The 17,563-nt window shown below is 48.2% G+C and overlaps 1 protein-coding gene across 1 annotated transcript in view; it reads left to right on the forward strand.

The window, feature by feature from the left end:
• The first annotated feature begins 2,767 nt into the window (after nt 1-2,767).
• EHD3 (EH domain containing 3) overlaps nt 2,768-17,563 on the forward strand; it is a 28,847-nt gene continuing 14,051 nt past the window's right edge. The window contains exons 1-3 of the mRNA XM_053589047.1: nt 2,768-3,582; nt 11,546-11,722; nt 15,332-15,429. Of these exons, the coding sequence (XP_053445022.1) occupies nt 3,356-3,582; nt 11,546-11,722; nt 15,332-15,429 (502 nt within the window). The 5' untranslated portion in view covers nt 2,768-3,355. The remainder of the gene's footprint in view (nt 3,583-11,545; nt 11,723-15,331; nt 15,430-17,563) is intronic.

A 17,563-nucleotide genomic window follows, 5' to 3' on the forward strand; every position in this document is an offset into this window, starting at 1 on the left:
TTTTGTATTTTTGGTTGAACAAAATATTTCAGTTTTACTATTGCTAAACTAATTAGTCTCTTCATTGTAAGTTTGTACTTTTGATATCTTGTTTAAGGAATTCTTCCTGACCTTGTGGTAGTGTCTATTGCAATTTCTGTATATATCGGATTTCCATATTTGCTATTTTACTTTGTCATTGCTCTATTGGACTGTCTCTGTGCCAAAACCATCTTAACCACGGCAACTTTATAATATTGTCACGAGGGCAAATTCCTTCTGCTTACTTGTCACCGTTGTCGTTGTTACTGTTGTCTGCTTCTCCTTCTCCTCCTCTTTCTTGTATTATCTCTTCCTCTGGAATATCTTAGGTATTTTTGCCTAATGTTCCCTATACATTTTATAAACATCTTGTTAATTCCCAGGGAAACCCTGTTCAGATTTTGATTTAAATTATATCTATTAAATATGTTGGAAAGATTTCACATCTTTATGACACAGAATCTTTCAGGATTGAATATGGTATGTCTCTCTCATTTATTTAGAACTTCTTTGATATCTTTCTATGAAATTTTATCATTTTCCACATAAAGGTCTTGCACATCTTTTGTTAGATTTATCTGTTGGTTTCTGTTTTTCTGAAAATAGTATCTATTTTGGAAATTATCCTTTATAATTCCAGACCCCTCTGATGTAACACCCAGTATAGCACAAGGTCTCAGGACTTGTCCACTGGAAAGGCCAGTAACTGATCTGATGTTTTAATTCCCATGCCTGTGAATTGTTAAATATTTTGAACATTACCTTTTAGGATCATATGTTGGTGCTAATATAAACAAACACTAAAGGTGAAATATTAGTCTGAGTGGTTTCTCAACCAGAGGTGCAGACAGCTCAGAAAGAGCTAATCAGCTTTGGGCTTCAAGGAGGGAGTCGGGAGATCTGAGCTGCAATTGCAGAGATTCTGTTCAGCACCTGACTCTGATGGCCACTGAAATCCCCACAGCCTCACCACACTTCCCCAGTGGAAGTTCCTGCAGGCACTTCAAATGCAACATGTTTCAGTCTGAACACATCATCTCTATCTGCAAAATCTATTGTCTTCTTGTCTTCCCTAATTAGTGGAAAAGCATCTTCAACCGTCTTGCCCCTGCAATAGAAAATTCAGAATCATCCTAGACTCTGTCTCACCCTTATTTCCTCTCTTTTATTGCTTACCGAGATTTGTCAATTCTGTGCCATTAAAAAAAAAAAAAACTTGAATATAACCTCTTCTCCACACCCAGTGCTGCTGTCTCCTAAATTTGTGTGTGTGTGTGGGTTTCTGTTGCCCTGGGTAGAATGCTGTGGCATCATAGCTCACAGCAACATCAAACTCCTGGGCTCAAGCAATCCTCTTGACTCAGCCTCCTGAGTTGCTAGGAATACAGGCACCCACCACCATGCCCAGCTAGTTTTCTCATTTTTAGTAGAGATAAGGGTTTTTTGTTCAGGCTGGTCTGAAATTCCTGAGTTCAAGCAATCAGGCTGGGCATGGTGGCTCACGCCTGTATGCTAGCACTTTGGGAGCCCAAGGCTGATGTCTCCTAACTTTTTGAACCATTTCCTTACCTGGCCTCCAACCTCTTTGGTTCCTCCAGTCCCTCCCCCATACCACTCCTGGCACCCAGTTCCCATGTACTTCAGCCTACTGTGTTCCTTATCTGTGAAAGGGAGGACAGTGGGAGCTTCCGGCCTTGGCAGGGAAGAGTGTTTTATCACTACACTGGTTAGAATGATGCTAATACGAATCATGTCAACTTTAAGCTGGTTTATTATTGGGTTTAAATTCTCTACAATGCACTCCTTTTGCCTACACATGCTGGAGATGATATGATCTGCTTCGCAGAGGTTCTATGACAGTTACAAGAAACACTGCTTGCTGAGAACTCAGCCCAAGCCCCTGCACATGGTGAGCCCTGTGTTAATGTAACAATCATCAGTAACATCATTATTATTTGTCCACTGGCCCTGAAAAGCCTTTCAGGCCTGGCCTGGGTTACTCCCTTCCTGAATCCTATTCTTCAGCTATGCTAAACTGTGTACTCTGCCCTAGACATGCCAAGTTCTGCCATGTTCCCTTTGCAAATGCCCTTTACCATGCCCAGAATGGTTTTCCTTCTCCTCTGTTAATTCATCATTTAAGATCCAGCTCACAGTCATGCTTTCTGTGACGTCTTCCTCAAATTATCCACACTTAAAAGGAGTACCTCCTCCCCTGTGCTCTCATATTCATCTATTCGTATCTTCTCTGTAAGGCCTGCTTTGACTGGGGCTCCCGGAAGGAAGAGCTTGTATAATGCTCATCTTTGTATCCACAGTCACCAAAATTGTCTCTGCCCCCGAATAATGGCTCACTACTTGCTGGGATTTTGCTTGTTGCTTGTTTTGTTGGAATGAATAAATGAATAATTGGGAATGGTTTTGATTTCACCCTTAGTCTAGCAAAAAGTTTGGGTGGTTACTTCACGTAACCTGATACTGGATTCTTCTTTCCTTGGCTCCAAGAAGAATATTCCCCAATATTAGGATACCTGTTTTCCTAGGGAATTGACTTCAACAACTAAAGGAGAGACAATTTCAAAGCAGGGAGAGAGATGAGTAGGTCAACTCTGTCTTCGCGGCCGTCCCTGAGAGGGCGCTGTTCCCAAATCAAGCCCCAGGGGCGATAACCCAGCTTTCCCTCTGGGCGCAAAGCCGCATCCCTTTGCTGGCAGCCGCCGTAGGTCCCTAGCGGAGCGCCTGCCCCAAAATATGGCGGCGCCCTGCGCGGCTTCTCGTCACCGGAATCGTGGGGCCCGCCCGGCCTTGCCAGTACTACGGGACTTCCCCCAAGCGCCGCTGTCTGCCCAGCTTGCATTTAAATCAGAGCCCGAGGCTGCAGGATGCTGCTGCGGATGCGGAGCTGTCCGCGGGCTGGGCAACGCCGCCGCCTGGACTGAGCCGCCTCGGCCCGACAGGAGCGGAGCTTGAAGCATCCCTTAGCTGCACGCTGAGCAGAGCAAGCGAGGACAGCTTGCGGGGAGATCAGGACCCCGGCATCTGGTAGTTTCATTGCAGGTTCGACTTTAATTTCCAAGATCGCCCCCCCCCCCCCCCCCCAGCGCAGATCATTTTTTCCTCTCTCCGGCCTGGGCTGCTGATGCGGCAGGGGCTGGACTTGGGTCCCAGGGGCAGGGAGAGAGTGCGCGCCCAGCTCCCGAGCCGCGCGCCCAGGCCATGGTGCGGCTGAGCCCCGCGCTCCGGTGAGGCGGCGGTGCGGCTCGGAGCCCGGTGGGCCGGACCTTCCCGAGGCGCCTTCCTCGCGGCTGAGCGCAGGCGGCAAGCGGCGGCCACGATGTTCAGCTGGCTGAGTAACGATGACCGCCGGAGGAAGGACCCCGAGGTCTTCCAGACGGTGAGCGAGGGTCTCAAGAAACTCTACAAGACCAAGCTGTTGCCTCTGGAAGAGCATTACCGCTTCCACGAGTTTCACTCGCCCGCCCTGGAGGATGCCGATTTTGACAACAAGCCCATGGTCCTGCTGGTGGGCCAGTACTCCACTGGGAAGACCACCTTCATCAGGTGAGTGGGCCCAGGGTCCTGGCCGCCCACCCCGCCGTCCAGCGCCCCAAACCCCGGGCCACTCCCGCTGCTACACTCCTGCCTGGGGACAAATGGGAAGAAATCTGTGTGTGCCGGCATTAAAAGCTACCCCACGATTTTTTCTGGCCCCACTCCCCATCCAGTCCGGTGCTTCTCCACTCTACTTAGCACTGGGCTCAAGTGGTCAATATGAAGTGTTCACGTTCAAAGCGATCCCTGGTCTCCCCATTTTATGGATGATGAAACCGAGGCCCAGGAGGGCTTGTGGGAGGGCTCAAGGGAGGTGCTCTCCGGAGCACCTGATTTATGCTGTGGGGTTGTTTCATATCCTCACTTTTCAGGAACATGTCTTAACTACTTCCCTTGTTTTTAAGGGGTTTAAGGTATTCAAATGGGGGCCTTCCATTTGCAGCTGAGTTCTGAAGGGAGCAGGCCTGAGAAGGGAGGTTGTGTGTGGGGTGGGGCTGGGCGGCTGTGGCTGTGGCCTCCTGCCTTGTGGTGCCACCTGTCCCTCTCATCATTTTGCTTCGCTGAAGTAGATCTCCTATGTGTTGTGTCTTGGAGACTTGACAAAAATGGAATGCTTTTTCTCTTTTCTCTTACTTGATCTTAATGGCTCAATAATAATATTACAGACTTTTAGAGGTGGAAGGGATATTGGATAGTCTCATCCAGCCACTTGACTTTGTAGGCGAGAGATGGGGAAGTTAAATAAATTGTCCAAAGCCATGTAATGGCTGGGCACACACCTGAAATGCACGTCCTAGATGCGTGTGAGGAGATGGTTGGCAACATGCCTGTAATTTTGAGGGTGATTCATCCATTCCCTTGAATTACAGAATCCTTGGGCTGCAGCTTGTCCGCCTGCATTCATAGAGGGCCTCATACTGTCCGCCAGAGTGATGAGAATCCTTCCTATCTTTAGAGGACAGGCTCCTCTCCATTCCTCAGTCCACCCAAACTTCAAGGCCAGGCTATTTTCACTGGCACCATTATGACCATTCCAAACTGTTAAGGGTACTATGACCCCTCTGAGTTAAGAGTTAGGCTCCTACAGCATGAGAATGGGGTTTGGTGGCCCTCCTAAGTCAAGGGTGCGCATCTCCTGCAGCGGGTTTGAGAGGAGGGCTCCTCTTGTTTCCTTTCATTGGCTATTTGAACATTTGGGACATGCAAAGCCCTGTGCTTTGATGAGGATAGCAGAAAAGTCAATAGTCTGTTTACTGATTTGCTAGGTACTAATTTTCTCTAACTCTAAGCTTATAATACAGACCTTCTGGGAGTAGGAGGCGTACCATGCTCACATGTCATGTCTGAACAGAAACCCAGGTTGAGTTTATCCCTTGTGGAGTGGACAGCCTTGGGCTCAGCAGCTTTGAGAGGTCAAGTGATTTCTGAAGAAGTTCAGGACCTAAGGGTGATAGGTCTGTTGGCTCTTGCCTTTTTGGTAGAATGGCAAGGGCCCTTGGAAATTAATCTAATCCATAGCTTCTTAACATTTCGAAAAGTCAGCACCTCCTTTGAAAATCTGACAAAAACTGTGGACTTAAAATTAGAAAAATGTACATACATCCCAACTTTGCATACGTGGGTATGATGTTGAAAGTCCAAGAGGTATCCTTGGACCTTAGGGTAAGAACCCCTGATCTAATTCATGCCCATTGTATTAAACACCCATTTCTACCAAAGGCACTTCAGAGCTACCTGGGTTCTGTACAAGATTTCCTTTGTGATTTCTGTCCTTCACCAATTTACATTTCACAGGAAGCTCAGGCCATTTGCAGATGGCTTCTACCCTGGTACATCCTTCCTCTCTGGATAGATCTTGGTTGTAACTCTTGCTATATTATTTGGAGCTTCTCCTTCCTGGAGATGAGCACTTTTATAAGGCAGCATCCATGCCTTAGCATCTCTGGGGCCTTGCCAAGGGTCTTAGCTATGGGAGGTCCCCAGCAGACATTTTGCAGAATGGGAGGGAAGATGGGAAGAGACAGGAGTCTCCCGGGGCAGGGTCCCCAAGCAGCAGAAAGGTTTAAGTGCCTTTTGTCTGAAAGTCTTCTGGGTTTGCCTGAGTCATTGCTGGCTGTTAACTGGGTCTAAGAAAGTGGCAGAATTCAGTTGCCACAGATGATTCCTTATCTGTGAGAGACAGGAAGGCTGGGAGAAGCAGATCTCTCCTCTTTTATCCTCCAAGTGCAAGAGGTCCTCCTCCCCACTCATGTCTGTATCTGAATTTAGCTCAAGCACCAAAAACTGTGTCCCTTCGTAGGAGTCTTAACCAGTGGGGTAGGAGGAACTGTAATGCAAGGAACCCTTCAGAACAAATCACATATTTTCCAGTTAATTTTTATTAGAAAGTGCAAAAAAGAATAAATTTGAGTAAGAAAAAAAAAATCACACGTTACCCATAATCCCATGCCCTAGGGGAAACCACTTTAAATTTTTATATATATAGTGTGTATATGTGTATAAACATATACAGGGTGGATATAACGTTCATGTGCAATTTAAATTAGTTTATTATTTAAATTGCACATGAACTCTATGTCCATCCTGTGTATATATGTATATCTATATTTCCAATATTTATATAAAACACACATATATATATTTCCACTATTTGTATATATATTTTCAACTATTTTATAACATAGTTGAAATCATGCTACAAATAATTTTTAGTTTTTTACAAATAATTTTATATGCTGGCTTGTTCTTTTTTTTACTAACATCATGAGTATTTTCCATATAATTAAAAAAATCTCTGTAAGCATTGTTTATTTATTTTTTTTTTGTAGAGACAGAGTCTCACTTTATGGCCCTGGGTAGAGTGCCATGGCCTCACACAGCTCACAGCAACCTCCAACTCCTGGGCTTAAGCGATTCTCTTGCCTCAGCCTCCCAAGTAGCTGGGACTACAGGCACCCACCACAACGCCCGGCTATTTTTTTTTTTTGGTTTTCAGTTTGGCCTGGGCTGGGCTTGAACCTGCCACCCTCGGTATATGGGGCCGGCGCCCTACCAACTGAGTAAGCATTATTTTTAACAGCTGCATAAACATAAACATTTCACCGTATGTGTATGCAATTATTCATTTAACTAATCTACTTCTTTTGGAAGTTTTAGATTATTTTCTAATTTCTTGCTATTGCAAAATCGCTCTGAATATCTGTCTGCTATTTTTCCATATATTGGAATCCCAGAGATTCTTAGAAATGGAATGACTAGGTCAAAGGTTGGGCAGAGTTTTATGTTTAAAAAAAAAAATTATACTTTAATTTTTATATTAAGAGTCATATTTCACAGTTGCTTTCCAAGAGGATAAGTTGGTACCACCTCCCTTTCCCAAATCAAGTAAGGCCCCCCCCGGAGTAGAATCTCAGCGGAGTGAAGTGCCTGCATCTCAGATTCTCCTCTCCTCTCTGCCTTTCCGCATCCCTGCCTCTCCTCTTGATTCTTGTCTCTGTCCCAGGCCTGAACATGTGAGGGGCCTTTCCCATGGAAACAAAGACTTGCCTCTTCTTTCCCCTGGTTCTTGGCCTATTGCCTTCCGAGTGTCCATCCACTTTCAGTTATATGTGCTTGCTACGGGGTCTATTTCTTGTCTCAGGAAGAACACACAGAAAAGGACATTCTTCTAATAACTAATTAATGTGCTATGATCTCTGCCTGAAATAACTTCCCTGGCCTACGGCCTGGCAACCCAGAGTAATAAAATAAACAATAAATTGGCTTGGCAGCCACTCTCTCCAACACAGACTGCCTCTTTGGAGTACAGTAGCTCTGTGTCCCTCTGGCCCTGGCAGCCATTCCTCCTGCCTCTGCTATTTTTCGCCCTTTGCTATTTCTCTTGCTGGCCTGCAGCCTCAAGTCTGTCCTCCCTTGGACCCTTTGGCCCCTGGTCACTCCTTGTTTTGCCCACTTTCTGTGATGGCTCTATCCTGTGGTTAGTGGAGGTGATCATCTAAGTGGGCTGGGGTAGGCCTCACTGGACAGGGCAGTGCTAAAAAAGAGCCCCAAGTGCTTGGCAGTGCTGAGCTGCCTGAGTCTCTCTGTAGGGAGGGCTGGGCTGGCCTTGAGGGCTATGTGGACCTTCTGTAGTGTGACATGGACCCTTGAGGCTTGAGCACATGATAGGCTGCTGGGGTGAGGAGCACTGCACCGTGAGGGGTACCCAGCTGGCCTTTTGCCTCTTCTACTTCATCAGGAGACTCTGCATCCCCTCCCCCCCCCCAAAGAGCCATCTTAGCTTTCTTCCCCACCCTGGCGTCCCTACCCCAGGCATTACAATGTCTCCACCCTGGAAAGACGGCTCTCTAGAGAGTCAAAGGGTTAGAGAAACAATCAGGGAGCCACCATCCTGAGTAGACCCACTGACCCCTGGAAAGGCCATCCTGCTGACCACAACCCCTGCAACACCCTAGTCCTTGTCCACTCTCTGAGGTCAGTGGGTATCCTTTGTCTATCAGGGCTCTGATATACTTGGTCTGTAAATGGGACTAAGAATTTACCCACTTCTTACAAGGGCTGAATGTTACCCAGCGGAGCGGAAGGCCCAAGGCCAGATGGTCTGCCTGCCTCGTGTCCAGCTTGGGCTATGACTTGAAAGTCAGGTGTCTGGAAGTCATCAGGAAAAACATTTACTGGGAAGAGAACGACCTTGGGGGAAAGGTCTGCATCCTATTCCCATTGACAGTGGGACCAAGGCCACGGAGCACAGTCTGAGTCAGCAGAATGCAGGCTCCACCACTTCCTAGCCAAGTGTTCTGGTCAGGAGGGTCTGGGTGAGGTCAGGCACCTGACCTTTCCAACTTCACTTCCCTTATCTAAGAGATGTGAATAATAATAACTTCCTCACAGCACCAGCTATGTTCCAGACCCCCAGTTTTGGGCTTTATCATTCTCTTTCCTCTTTCCTGCTTGATTCTCTAACATGCGACCTAGAGGCTGACCCTCAGGAGGGTAGGGGGAGCCCTTCTCCAGCACGAAGGGGAAAGGAATGCTGCCTTTCCATCCTTCTGAGGGCTGGAGAAGGAGCAGGCCACTAGTTCTGCGGACAGTGCCAGGTGGTGTCTTGGGCACTGTCCTGTCTCAGGGTAGGCTCAGGTAAGGGAGGTTAGCAAGAGGCTGGACAGTCTGACCACCAGATTCTCCTTCATGCTGGAATGTCTTCATCCCATGGGGAAGGGTACTATGCTCCAGGGACAATAGAGTTGACTCATACTTCAACTTGGCCATCAGAGCCTCCCAGCCATTTCCCCACCTGTGTCTGTGGGGTGCATTACAGTCTCCCTAGAGCCCAGTGAGGCCGACCAGGTAAGCTTTGCTATCTTGTGTTCAGCCAGTCCCTATCCCTCCTTAGGCTTGTGTGTTCCCATCTCAGCTGTTGCCACCTAGGCTTGAATTAACTTTTCTTTTTTTACATTGCTGTGGGAATGGTTTTGCCTGGCAACAGAGGCGATCGGTGTCGCTTCCCATAAAAGATCAGTGTATGAGATTCCTCAATAGATTTTCCTTTCTGGACACAGTGGTGGCTTTGTTACAGGGGCACCCAGTACTGCAAGTCGTGCCCACGTGTCCCTGAGAATCTACCCGGCCCTGGGTTCTCTGCTTGGCCCCACTGTGCTCCCTGGCCTTGCTGGTGGCCTCGTTCAACTCATTGTTTCCCCATGCACGTGTGTGGTCAGCAAGTTGAGTAATTTGGGCTTAGCAGGACAGCAGGCCCAGCCCAAAGCCCTGGATCAGACACCTCAGGCTGCAGCACCTTAACTTCCTGGGAAGCTGCCCTGTTAGGCCCAGAAGCCTTCGTTTCATCTGCTGAGTATGCCTCATCTCTCTCAGGTGTGGAATCTGAGACATCATTGTGAAGAGGATACCTCATCCCTGCTGTTTGGCCCCGTTCATTCTGGGCGTACTGAGGCTGCCTCAGAGTGGCTCTTCCTGCCCCTCTCTGTTTCCCCTGTCCCTAGAGCCTTTAATGGTTTCCTTCCCCTCCCCCTACTCCCTGTCCACACTTGGTGCCCTTTGCAGGGCCCTGCTTAGCACTTCTCATCCAAGCCCTCACTTGGTCAGGTGCTCAGGCAAGCAAGAAAGGACGGCATTTCCCAGTCCTGGAAACCTTGCTTCCCAGGGGAATCTGTCCCTACTGTTTTGAAAGCCCCAAAATGCTCCTTTAGAGCCCATGGTCCTGGGGGCTGCCCTGGTCACCTGATAGCAATAGCTTTTGCATGCCACACCCCAGTCCAGAGGCCACGCTGGGAACCCAAGGGCCCTGTTTATGGAGATGAGTACATTCCTGGGTTTTTGGTTGCTGAAACCTAACCCCATCCCCAACACCTTGTTCTGGCCAGCCTCCTGCCCAAACTGTATTCCTCTGTGACCTTCTGGTCCCATTCCTCATTCTAGTTTCATGTGAGGCTTTTGTCCTGTTCCCAGAGACAACTGCATTACCTGGACAAGGGGGAGGCCTCAGGCAGGAAATATAGGGATCAGGAGCCTGAATCTTCAAATCCAAGTGCCAAGTTCAAATCCTAGCCCTGCTATCTGTGGATTGCATAAAATGGGGCAAAGTGTTTTATTTTTATCTCCTCCTTAAAATGGAATGATAATCTAGGTGTCAGGTACTTGTTGAACATCTGTAATTAATTGAATCCTCAGAATACCCTATAAGAGGGGTTTCTTATCAGGCCCTTTTGATGATGAGAATCCTAGTGCTCACATCAGAGTACAAGTGAAGATGAAATTGGATAACCCACGGAAAGTTTCCAATAATGCCTGGCACACCACAGGTGCTCAGTAATTCGGAACTGTTATCCTCTGTGTTATGGAGAGAGGTACTGAGGTTTGCTGAGTTAAGTACCCTCGCAGTGGAGAAGCCAGGTTGGCTGGTCCCAGGCTACTAGAGGCTCAGCCTCTTCCAGGAGGCCCTGAAGGAGCAGGTGCTCTGAAAAAGCAGGATGTGCTATCCACATGTGCAGCTGTTGTGGTTTATTTCATCACAACCCCAGTGCCAGCTTTCACAATGATCCTCTGACTGAAATCCTGCCCTCACACCCTATTTGTTGGGCTGCAATCAGAGGACGGGGGCTTCCCAGGGCAACCTGAAACCTGCCCAAGGCCTGTGTGGTGGGTTGCCTACCGGGCAGCATGCTCCAAGCTCTCAGCAGGACAGCAGCTTCCTTCCTCTGCAGCTCCGTGCCGTGCCGTGCCGTGCCGTGCTGTGGCTCTCCACCCCCAAATCCATCATATGCTATTACATTTGTTAACAAAATTGTCTAGTAACCCAAGGGCAAAGGGAGAGGACTAATTAGTTGGATATATCTGGGTAGGTGCTATCCAAGGCTTTTTGAATATAGTCTCTTCTTTGAACATTTAAATTAAACGGATAATGACCAGAGAGGGAGTAAACAAAAGGTGCACAGCCAGCTTCTATGCTCCCCAAATTAGATGTATGTGTAAATATGTGTGAGCACATGATAACAGCGCTTGTATGCGTGGAACATTTCTGGAAAGATGAGGATATAAAATATAGATACTGGAGAGTGGGATCCAAGGTCTGGGATGGGACGGAGATTGACTTTTCCTACTGCACCTTTACACTGTTTGTATTTGCTCACATGTATTTGCATGTGAGCTATTTTTATATTAAATAACTAACTGGATAAATGGACAGCCTGTACAAAGCCAGCAGAGTCGATGGATGGTCTAATTCTAACTATGCTTCAGTAGTTACCTTCAGTTACAAAGGACTCTGCGTAGGAACCAGTTTCAATCTGTGCTTTATTTCTGAGCCCAAACCTTGCTCTTTTTTTCTTACTGACTTAAAAAGAGAAGGCAACAAGGACCAAGAAGAACAGGTGGAGATTTTGAGTTCAGCCGAAATGCCCTCACATATCGTACGCCTTCTAGTAGCCTGCCTTAAGACTGCGTTCCTTCCCACCAGGTACCTGCTGGAGCAGGATTTCCCAGGCATGAGGATTGGGCCCGAGCCTACCACAGACTCCTTTATCGCAGTGATGCAAGGAGACACCGAGGGGATCATCCCGGGGAATGCCCTGGTGGTGGATCCTAAGAAACCTTTCAGGAAACTCAATGTCTTTGGCAATGCCTTCCTGAACAGGTGAGTGTGGAGGTGAACACAAGGCCTTGGAGTGTTCTCCTTTTTCTTAGTTGTGGGAAGTAAAAGGACAGGAGGCAGGTCTTGGGAGGCCTGGAGCTTTATCCATACTTAAAGTCTCTTCATTGTCCCTTATTCCCTGGGAATGTAACTGGACACAGGAGCTGCCAAAGCTAGGCTGATTCCTCCTGATTAAAGAGCAGGGAAGGTACAGCAATGACTTAGATCACATTCTCCTACCTTGGATCTCTCCCCACCCAGTAAAAGGGGAGAGGACACCCTATATGGTTCCCAGCATTTGCCTAAACATACAGAGATTTGCATCCAACTGTCTGTGTTCCTGACATTGTTTTTACTTAGTGGAAAGAACCCTGGACTTAAAAGGGAAGCTTAACATTCTGGTTGAGGCTTATCCCCTGCTCACGCTTGTTATACTTATGAATCCAGTTTTATACATGCATTGCCCTTAATAATCTTAAAGCTACTTTTTCTAGTTGGAAGTATTTAGCATAAAGGTAAAGAATATAGGTTTTGGCTTCAGATAGACCTGGGTTAAAAAGCTGCCTAGAACTGTGAATCTTGATCAAGTAACAAAACTTCATTGTATCTAAATTTTCCCATCTGTAAAATAGCTTAATAATAATATTTCTTTCAAGGAATTGAAGGAGAAATAAGGGATAATGAACAGGAAACACTTCATGTCTGGCACACAGTAACCATAGGTTGTGATAGTATTTTATGCATTTCTTCACTGAGTCCGTCCCTAGTCATTCAGGGAAGGAAATAGGCCCTGTGGCCACTTTTCATTTGTAGGTATCAAGGATCTTTGCCCAAAGGATTCTCACCATCTCTGATCCTGAGTAATGTCCTTTATAAACCTGTGAGCTTTGCCTCTCACCTTTCCTATAGTGACATGGAGTCAGTAACTTCTGAGACAGGACCAGGGAGGGACTACAGTGAGCAGAGGAAGGGTCATGCTGAGAAACCTTGTGACCTTGGCCTGGCAAGCATGAAGCCCAGGAATTTGGCTTGGTTTATGTAGGGAACAAAACTGCAAACTCAGTGTACATGGAAGATGAAGGTGGTAGTGGTGACAAGGTGCAATGGGACAGGTGTCTGGAGTTCAGTAGTGTCTGTAGTACCTGGAGCTGAGGAAGGAGATCTGGATGCCCCAGGTGCTGAAGTGCAGAAATGAATGGGGGCAGGAACAAGCATGATCCAGTAGAATGAGTCAGCAGGGCTGGATGGAGGCAGGGCCATCTGAGGGAAGGGGCCCAGAATTTGATTTTGGACATGTTGAGTTTGCAGTGCCTGTGAGTTTGCCAAGGAGCATTGCCCTGAGATGGAGAGGAGGAGCTGGATCCCAGGTGGGAGAAGAGAAAAGCCTGGGGTAGATAAGAGATAACCGGGCTCATCAGAAGAGAGACACACAAGCTTAGTGGTCAATGCCATTTGGGGTTAATTGTACTTCTAGTGATGGTAGTACAGTGTACAGTATATAATAGCATGTCATCTGTTACTATAACAGATTGTATGTAATTGCCATCACACACTGGGTGCATTCCTGAAAGCTGAGAGCCTTTATGTCATAAATCAAACCCAGCAAGTCTGCTGACCATTGTTAAACATACCATGTGTGGTGGGGTGGGGGTAGTTTACACTGACTAAAGACACTCAACCTCTTACAGTGTTACTGTGTTCATCTAGAAGATGATAAGATGTAAATTTTCCTAATCTCTTCCTGAAAATAATCAGAGAAAGAAAAAATATACACAGGGTGGCCATAAAGTTTGTGTGCAATTTATTTTAAATGTTATGGCCACCCTGTGATTGTTTATAGGAGTTACATTTAGGAAGAGGAACTGAGAAGGGAAGACGGGTAGAGGGCCATCCCTTCTATTTCATCTTATGTCTTGCTGAATCATTTATTTTTTTAACCATCTGCATTTCTTCTACAAACAACAATTTATAAAGAAGAAAATGTCATTGTAGAAGGGACTGTTTCCTGTCTCCCTCCTGGGTGCCTTGCTGAGGATAGAATTCATGTTTTATTTCAACAGACATTAGTCCCCCAGCAGCCTTGGGCTTGACTCTGTATGGAAATATGAGGGTGAATCCAGGTCAGGGGGCACAGGCATGTGGAGAGAGCCCTGGATACCAGGCAAGAGGAATAACAGGGCTGATGAGGCCTTTGTGGAAAAGCTGGCATTTGATATGGGCATTAAATGACGAACAAAATGACACCAAAAGAGTAAAAAAAAGACATTCCAGACAGAAAACTGAAGAGAGAGGGAAATACTGCAAGCAGGGAAGAATGGACAAATGAGACTTAATGTAGGTACCCTATGAGCAGAGGACAGATGGCAGCATGAGGTTCTGTGATTTTCTCTAGGAGTGCTCACCAACTGGATGTTTAGGTGGGCTGGGGGTCTGCCAGGCATGAAAGATTTCTGGGTTCCCGTTTACATGCTGCAGAGTGATCCTATTTCATGGCCCTCATCAGCTTTTCCTCCCTTGCTCCTCTGGAATAAGGCTTGACTGCTATCCTAACAGTGATGTTTGGCCTTTAGCTGCCCAAATAAACATTCCTGGGTGATGGGACCCATCCTTCAAGACCAGTTCCAGTGCCAACTCCTCCAGGAAGCCCTCCCAGGAAGCCATCTCTCTGCCTTGGATCTTCTAAACTCTTCATCTCACTTCCCGGGGGTGCTGGTCCCATTGCACTTTGTATTACAGTTGCCTAGCTATAGGCTTCCTCTATACTGGGCTCCTTGGGGACAGGGATTGAGACATCTTGGTGTCCCTAACAGCAGAGGTTTATGATTATGAACAATGGCCACTTTGGGATCACTCAAGGAGCTTGCTCAAAGTACAGATCCTGAGGCCCATTGCTGGGGCTCTGAGTCTGGTCTGGTGCCTGGCAGTCTGCACTTTAAGCCAGAGAAACTGGCTCAAAATGCAAATTCCCACATACTATTATCTTGCACAGAATAAGGTTTCTATAACTACTCAGTGACACCCCGTTTACAAATGGGGACACATACAGAGAAGCACAATGACTTTGCCCAGAGGATTGGGTCAGAAGGGTCCTCAGTTCCTGACTTTGTATGCAGTGATGGTTTGGGACAGACCCTCACAGTTCCTCCTGCCCCCAGTCCTTAAAGGTCTTTATAAAGAGGAGGTAAAGGGATCTTTTCATGGACTGTCTGCAGAAGCAGAGTGTCCAAGAGAGAGGCCAGCTAAATGCAGTCACTCAAGGCAGGGAGGTAGCTGACCAAAGCCAGCAAAGAACTTGAGGCCATAAGAATCAGACCGAAGATTTGGTTACACATAGGGACAGGGTGTCACTATGGAGTAGCCCTACTGGTCAGGCAGCATTTTAGCAAACACGCCTGGGTGCCTGGCACTCTAAGACAGATCTTGGGGACAGACAAGAGGACTGGAGTTCAGCCTCAGGTTGGGTATCAACCACAGCCAGGACTCAGCAGGCCCACAGTGAGCTGAACCCTTCAGCATACATCTGTGGCTCACCAGGGAGAGAGACAGGCTGTTGGAGTCAAGGGGCTGAGTGCGGGAAGGTGGGCCAGCACTACCTGGGTTTCCTCTGTGCAGGTTCGTGTGTGCCCAGCTACCTAACCCCGTGTTGGAAAGCATTAGCGTCATCGACACTCCAGGGATCCTCTCCGGGGAGAAGCAGAGGATCAGCCGAGGTAAGCCCGACACCTGGGTCTGGTGTGTTCACTTTCTTCACTACCAGAAGAGAAGCACCCAGGGCCTTGCTGTCCCTTGGTGAGCCAGCATACCTCCTGTGCTATGTGGGGCCACAGTACTGGGGCAGTCCTAGGTAGAGGCCAACAGAGGAATTCAGGTCCACTTTAGCTCAGGAGCTAGCTGGATTCAGTCTTCTCATCTGTAAAATGGAGACATCAGTATCTGCCTTACCTCATTGGGTTTATTTATTCTCCAAGAGGCACCTTCCACGGGTCAACCCAGGCTTACTTTTGTAGTTCATGGGGACCTGGTGGCTCTGCAGGGCACCAAATACATACAGAGAGTTTCAGCTGAATGGAGTGAGTGCTCTGGGTCGTAAGAGGAGGAAATTGGGTATGTGAATACACTTTGGGGTAAACAAATATGGGGTAAGTGCTCATTAAAGGAGGCTTTCTGGCCTGGTGGCTGGGAGACAGAGCTCTAGAACCAGACTAGCAGGGTGCTGCACGTGGCCTCTGCCACTTCCTAGCAGGGTGCCCTGGGTGGGCTTCATTATTTCAGCTGCTTTTTAGCAAAACTGGGGGAGGGGAAAATTACATTATCTAGCTTATAGAGTTGAGGATTAAAAGAAATAATGTAGCAAGTGCCCAGCACATAGCAAGTGGCCAGTAAACATGAGGTATTGTATATCATTGTCATTACTGCCACAGTATTGGTTTTTTTCTAGCTCTGAATGGCTAGACTAGTGCTATAAAGAGCTAATATCAATTGCCCTGAGCTTCTCACGTGCAGCCTCTCCTACCACAATTTGCTGTGCCCAGGTGCCCCCCCCTTTCTTTGCCGGGTGTTGTATCTCTGATAAGAAAATCAGATGATACCACCTCTGCCCCTCCCCTGCAATATGGGAGCTGGTTGCTGGCGCTGGAGCCAAATCAGCACTCAGAAGTCAGCAACCGGGAAGGGAGGCTTTGGGCTGGTAGGGTTCTCTGGGAAGCAGCTAGGACTCTTGCCTTAGGTGTCTGCTCAGCAGCATTTGCCTGAGTCGTCTGTGATCTGTGGCTCCGGCCTTCTTATGGTCAGTCCTAGAACCCATGGTTCCAGTTTAAACCTCCATGCGTGAGTCTGTTTTGCCCATGTCTGTGCCACCACAGTGGGGGCCCAGGGATCCCTTCCCACAAGGGCATGTCCTGCCCAGGCTAGCACCTGCTCACCACCAAGTCCCTGAGAGGAGAGGCCACAGCCTCACAGGGTGACAGGCTAGTACCCTTATGGCTGCGTACTGACGGGATCTGAGGGGTGCAGGCCACTAGTGCTTTTGCTCAGCACTCCTGTGAGCTGCCCGGGTGTCCTCTCTGGAAAGAGCAGCTCTCTCCTGGTGAGGGCAAGTGTGGTGCAGGGCCAGCCTTGGCCGTGGGGGGCATGTCCTGCCCAGGCTAGCACCTGCTCACCACCAAGTCCCTAAGAGGAGAGGCCACAGCCTCACAGGGTGACAGGCTAGTACCCTTATGGCTGCGTACTGACAGGTTCTGAGGAGTGCAGGCCACTAGTGCTTTTGCTCAGCACTCCTGTGAGCTGCCCGGGTGTCCTCTCTGGAAAGAGCAGCTCTCTCCTGGCGAGGGCAAGTGTGTGGTGCAGGGCCAGCCTTGGCCGTGGGGGCCATGCCCTGCTTAAGTGTGAGCTGCCAGTACACAGAGGGCGAGCTTAACCCCAGGCAGCACTAAGGGAAGACACATCATGGAGTTGTCATCCTGGAGTGACAAGAGGGAGTGGAGGCTGGGTGTCCTGAGCAGGGACCCTGGAGGAGGGAGGGGGACGGGACCCGTCAGGTGGGAGGGACATGTGAAACCATATTGTCAGCTTCTGTAATTGGTGGCCTGTGAGCCCTGGGATGTCATAGTGTCCCCTGGCTCCCTACCTCTGTGCTGTATGTTGGAGGTGAGGGGGAGCTGATCTGGAAAGACAAGGTATCTTATCCTCCTTCCTCCTGGCCTGCGTGTCCCCTGCAAGAGCCTGTCTCCCTGTTCAGGGCCCTGTGCAGGGGCGGCTTAGGTGATTCTCTTGTCTTGTTTGTGTTTGTTCCCCTGAACACCCCCTCCCTCCTAAACCCAACCTCCCAGGGGATTTGAGACCTAA

The sequence above is a fragment of the Nycticebus coucang genome, chromosome 4 (genome assembly GCF_027406575.1).
Source record: "Nycticebus coucang isolate mNycCou1 chromosome 4, mNycCou1.pri, whole genome shotgun sequence".
Classification (NCBI taxonomy): domain Eukaryota; kingdom Metazoa; phylum Chordata; class Mammalia; order Primates; family Lorisidae; genus Nycticebus; species Nycticebus coucang.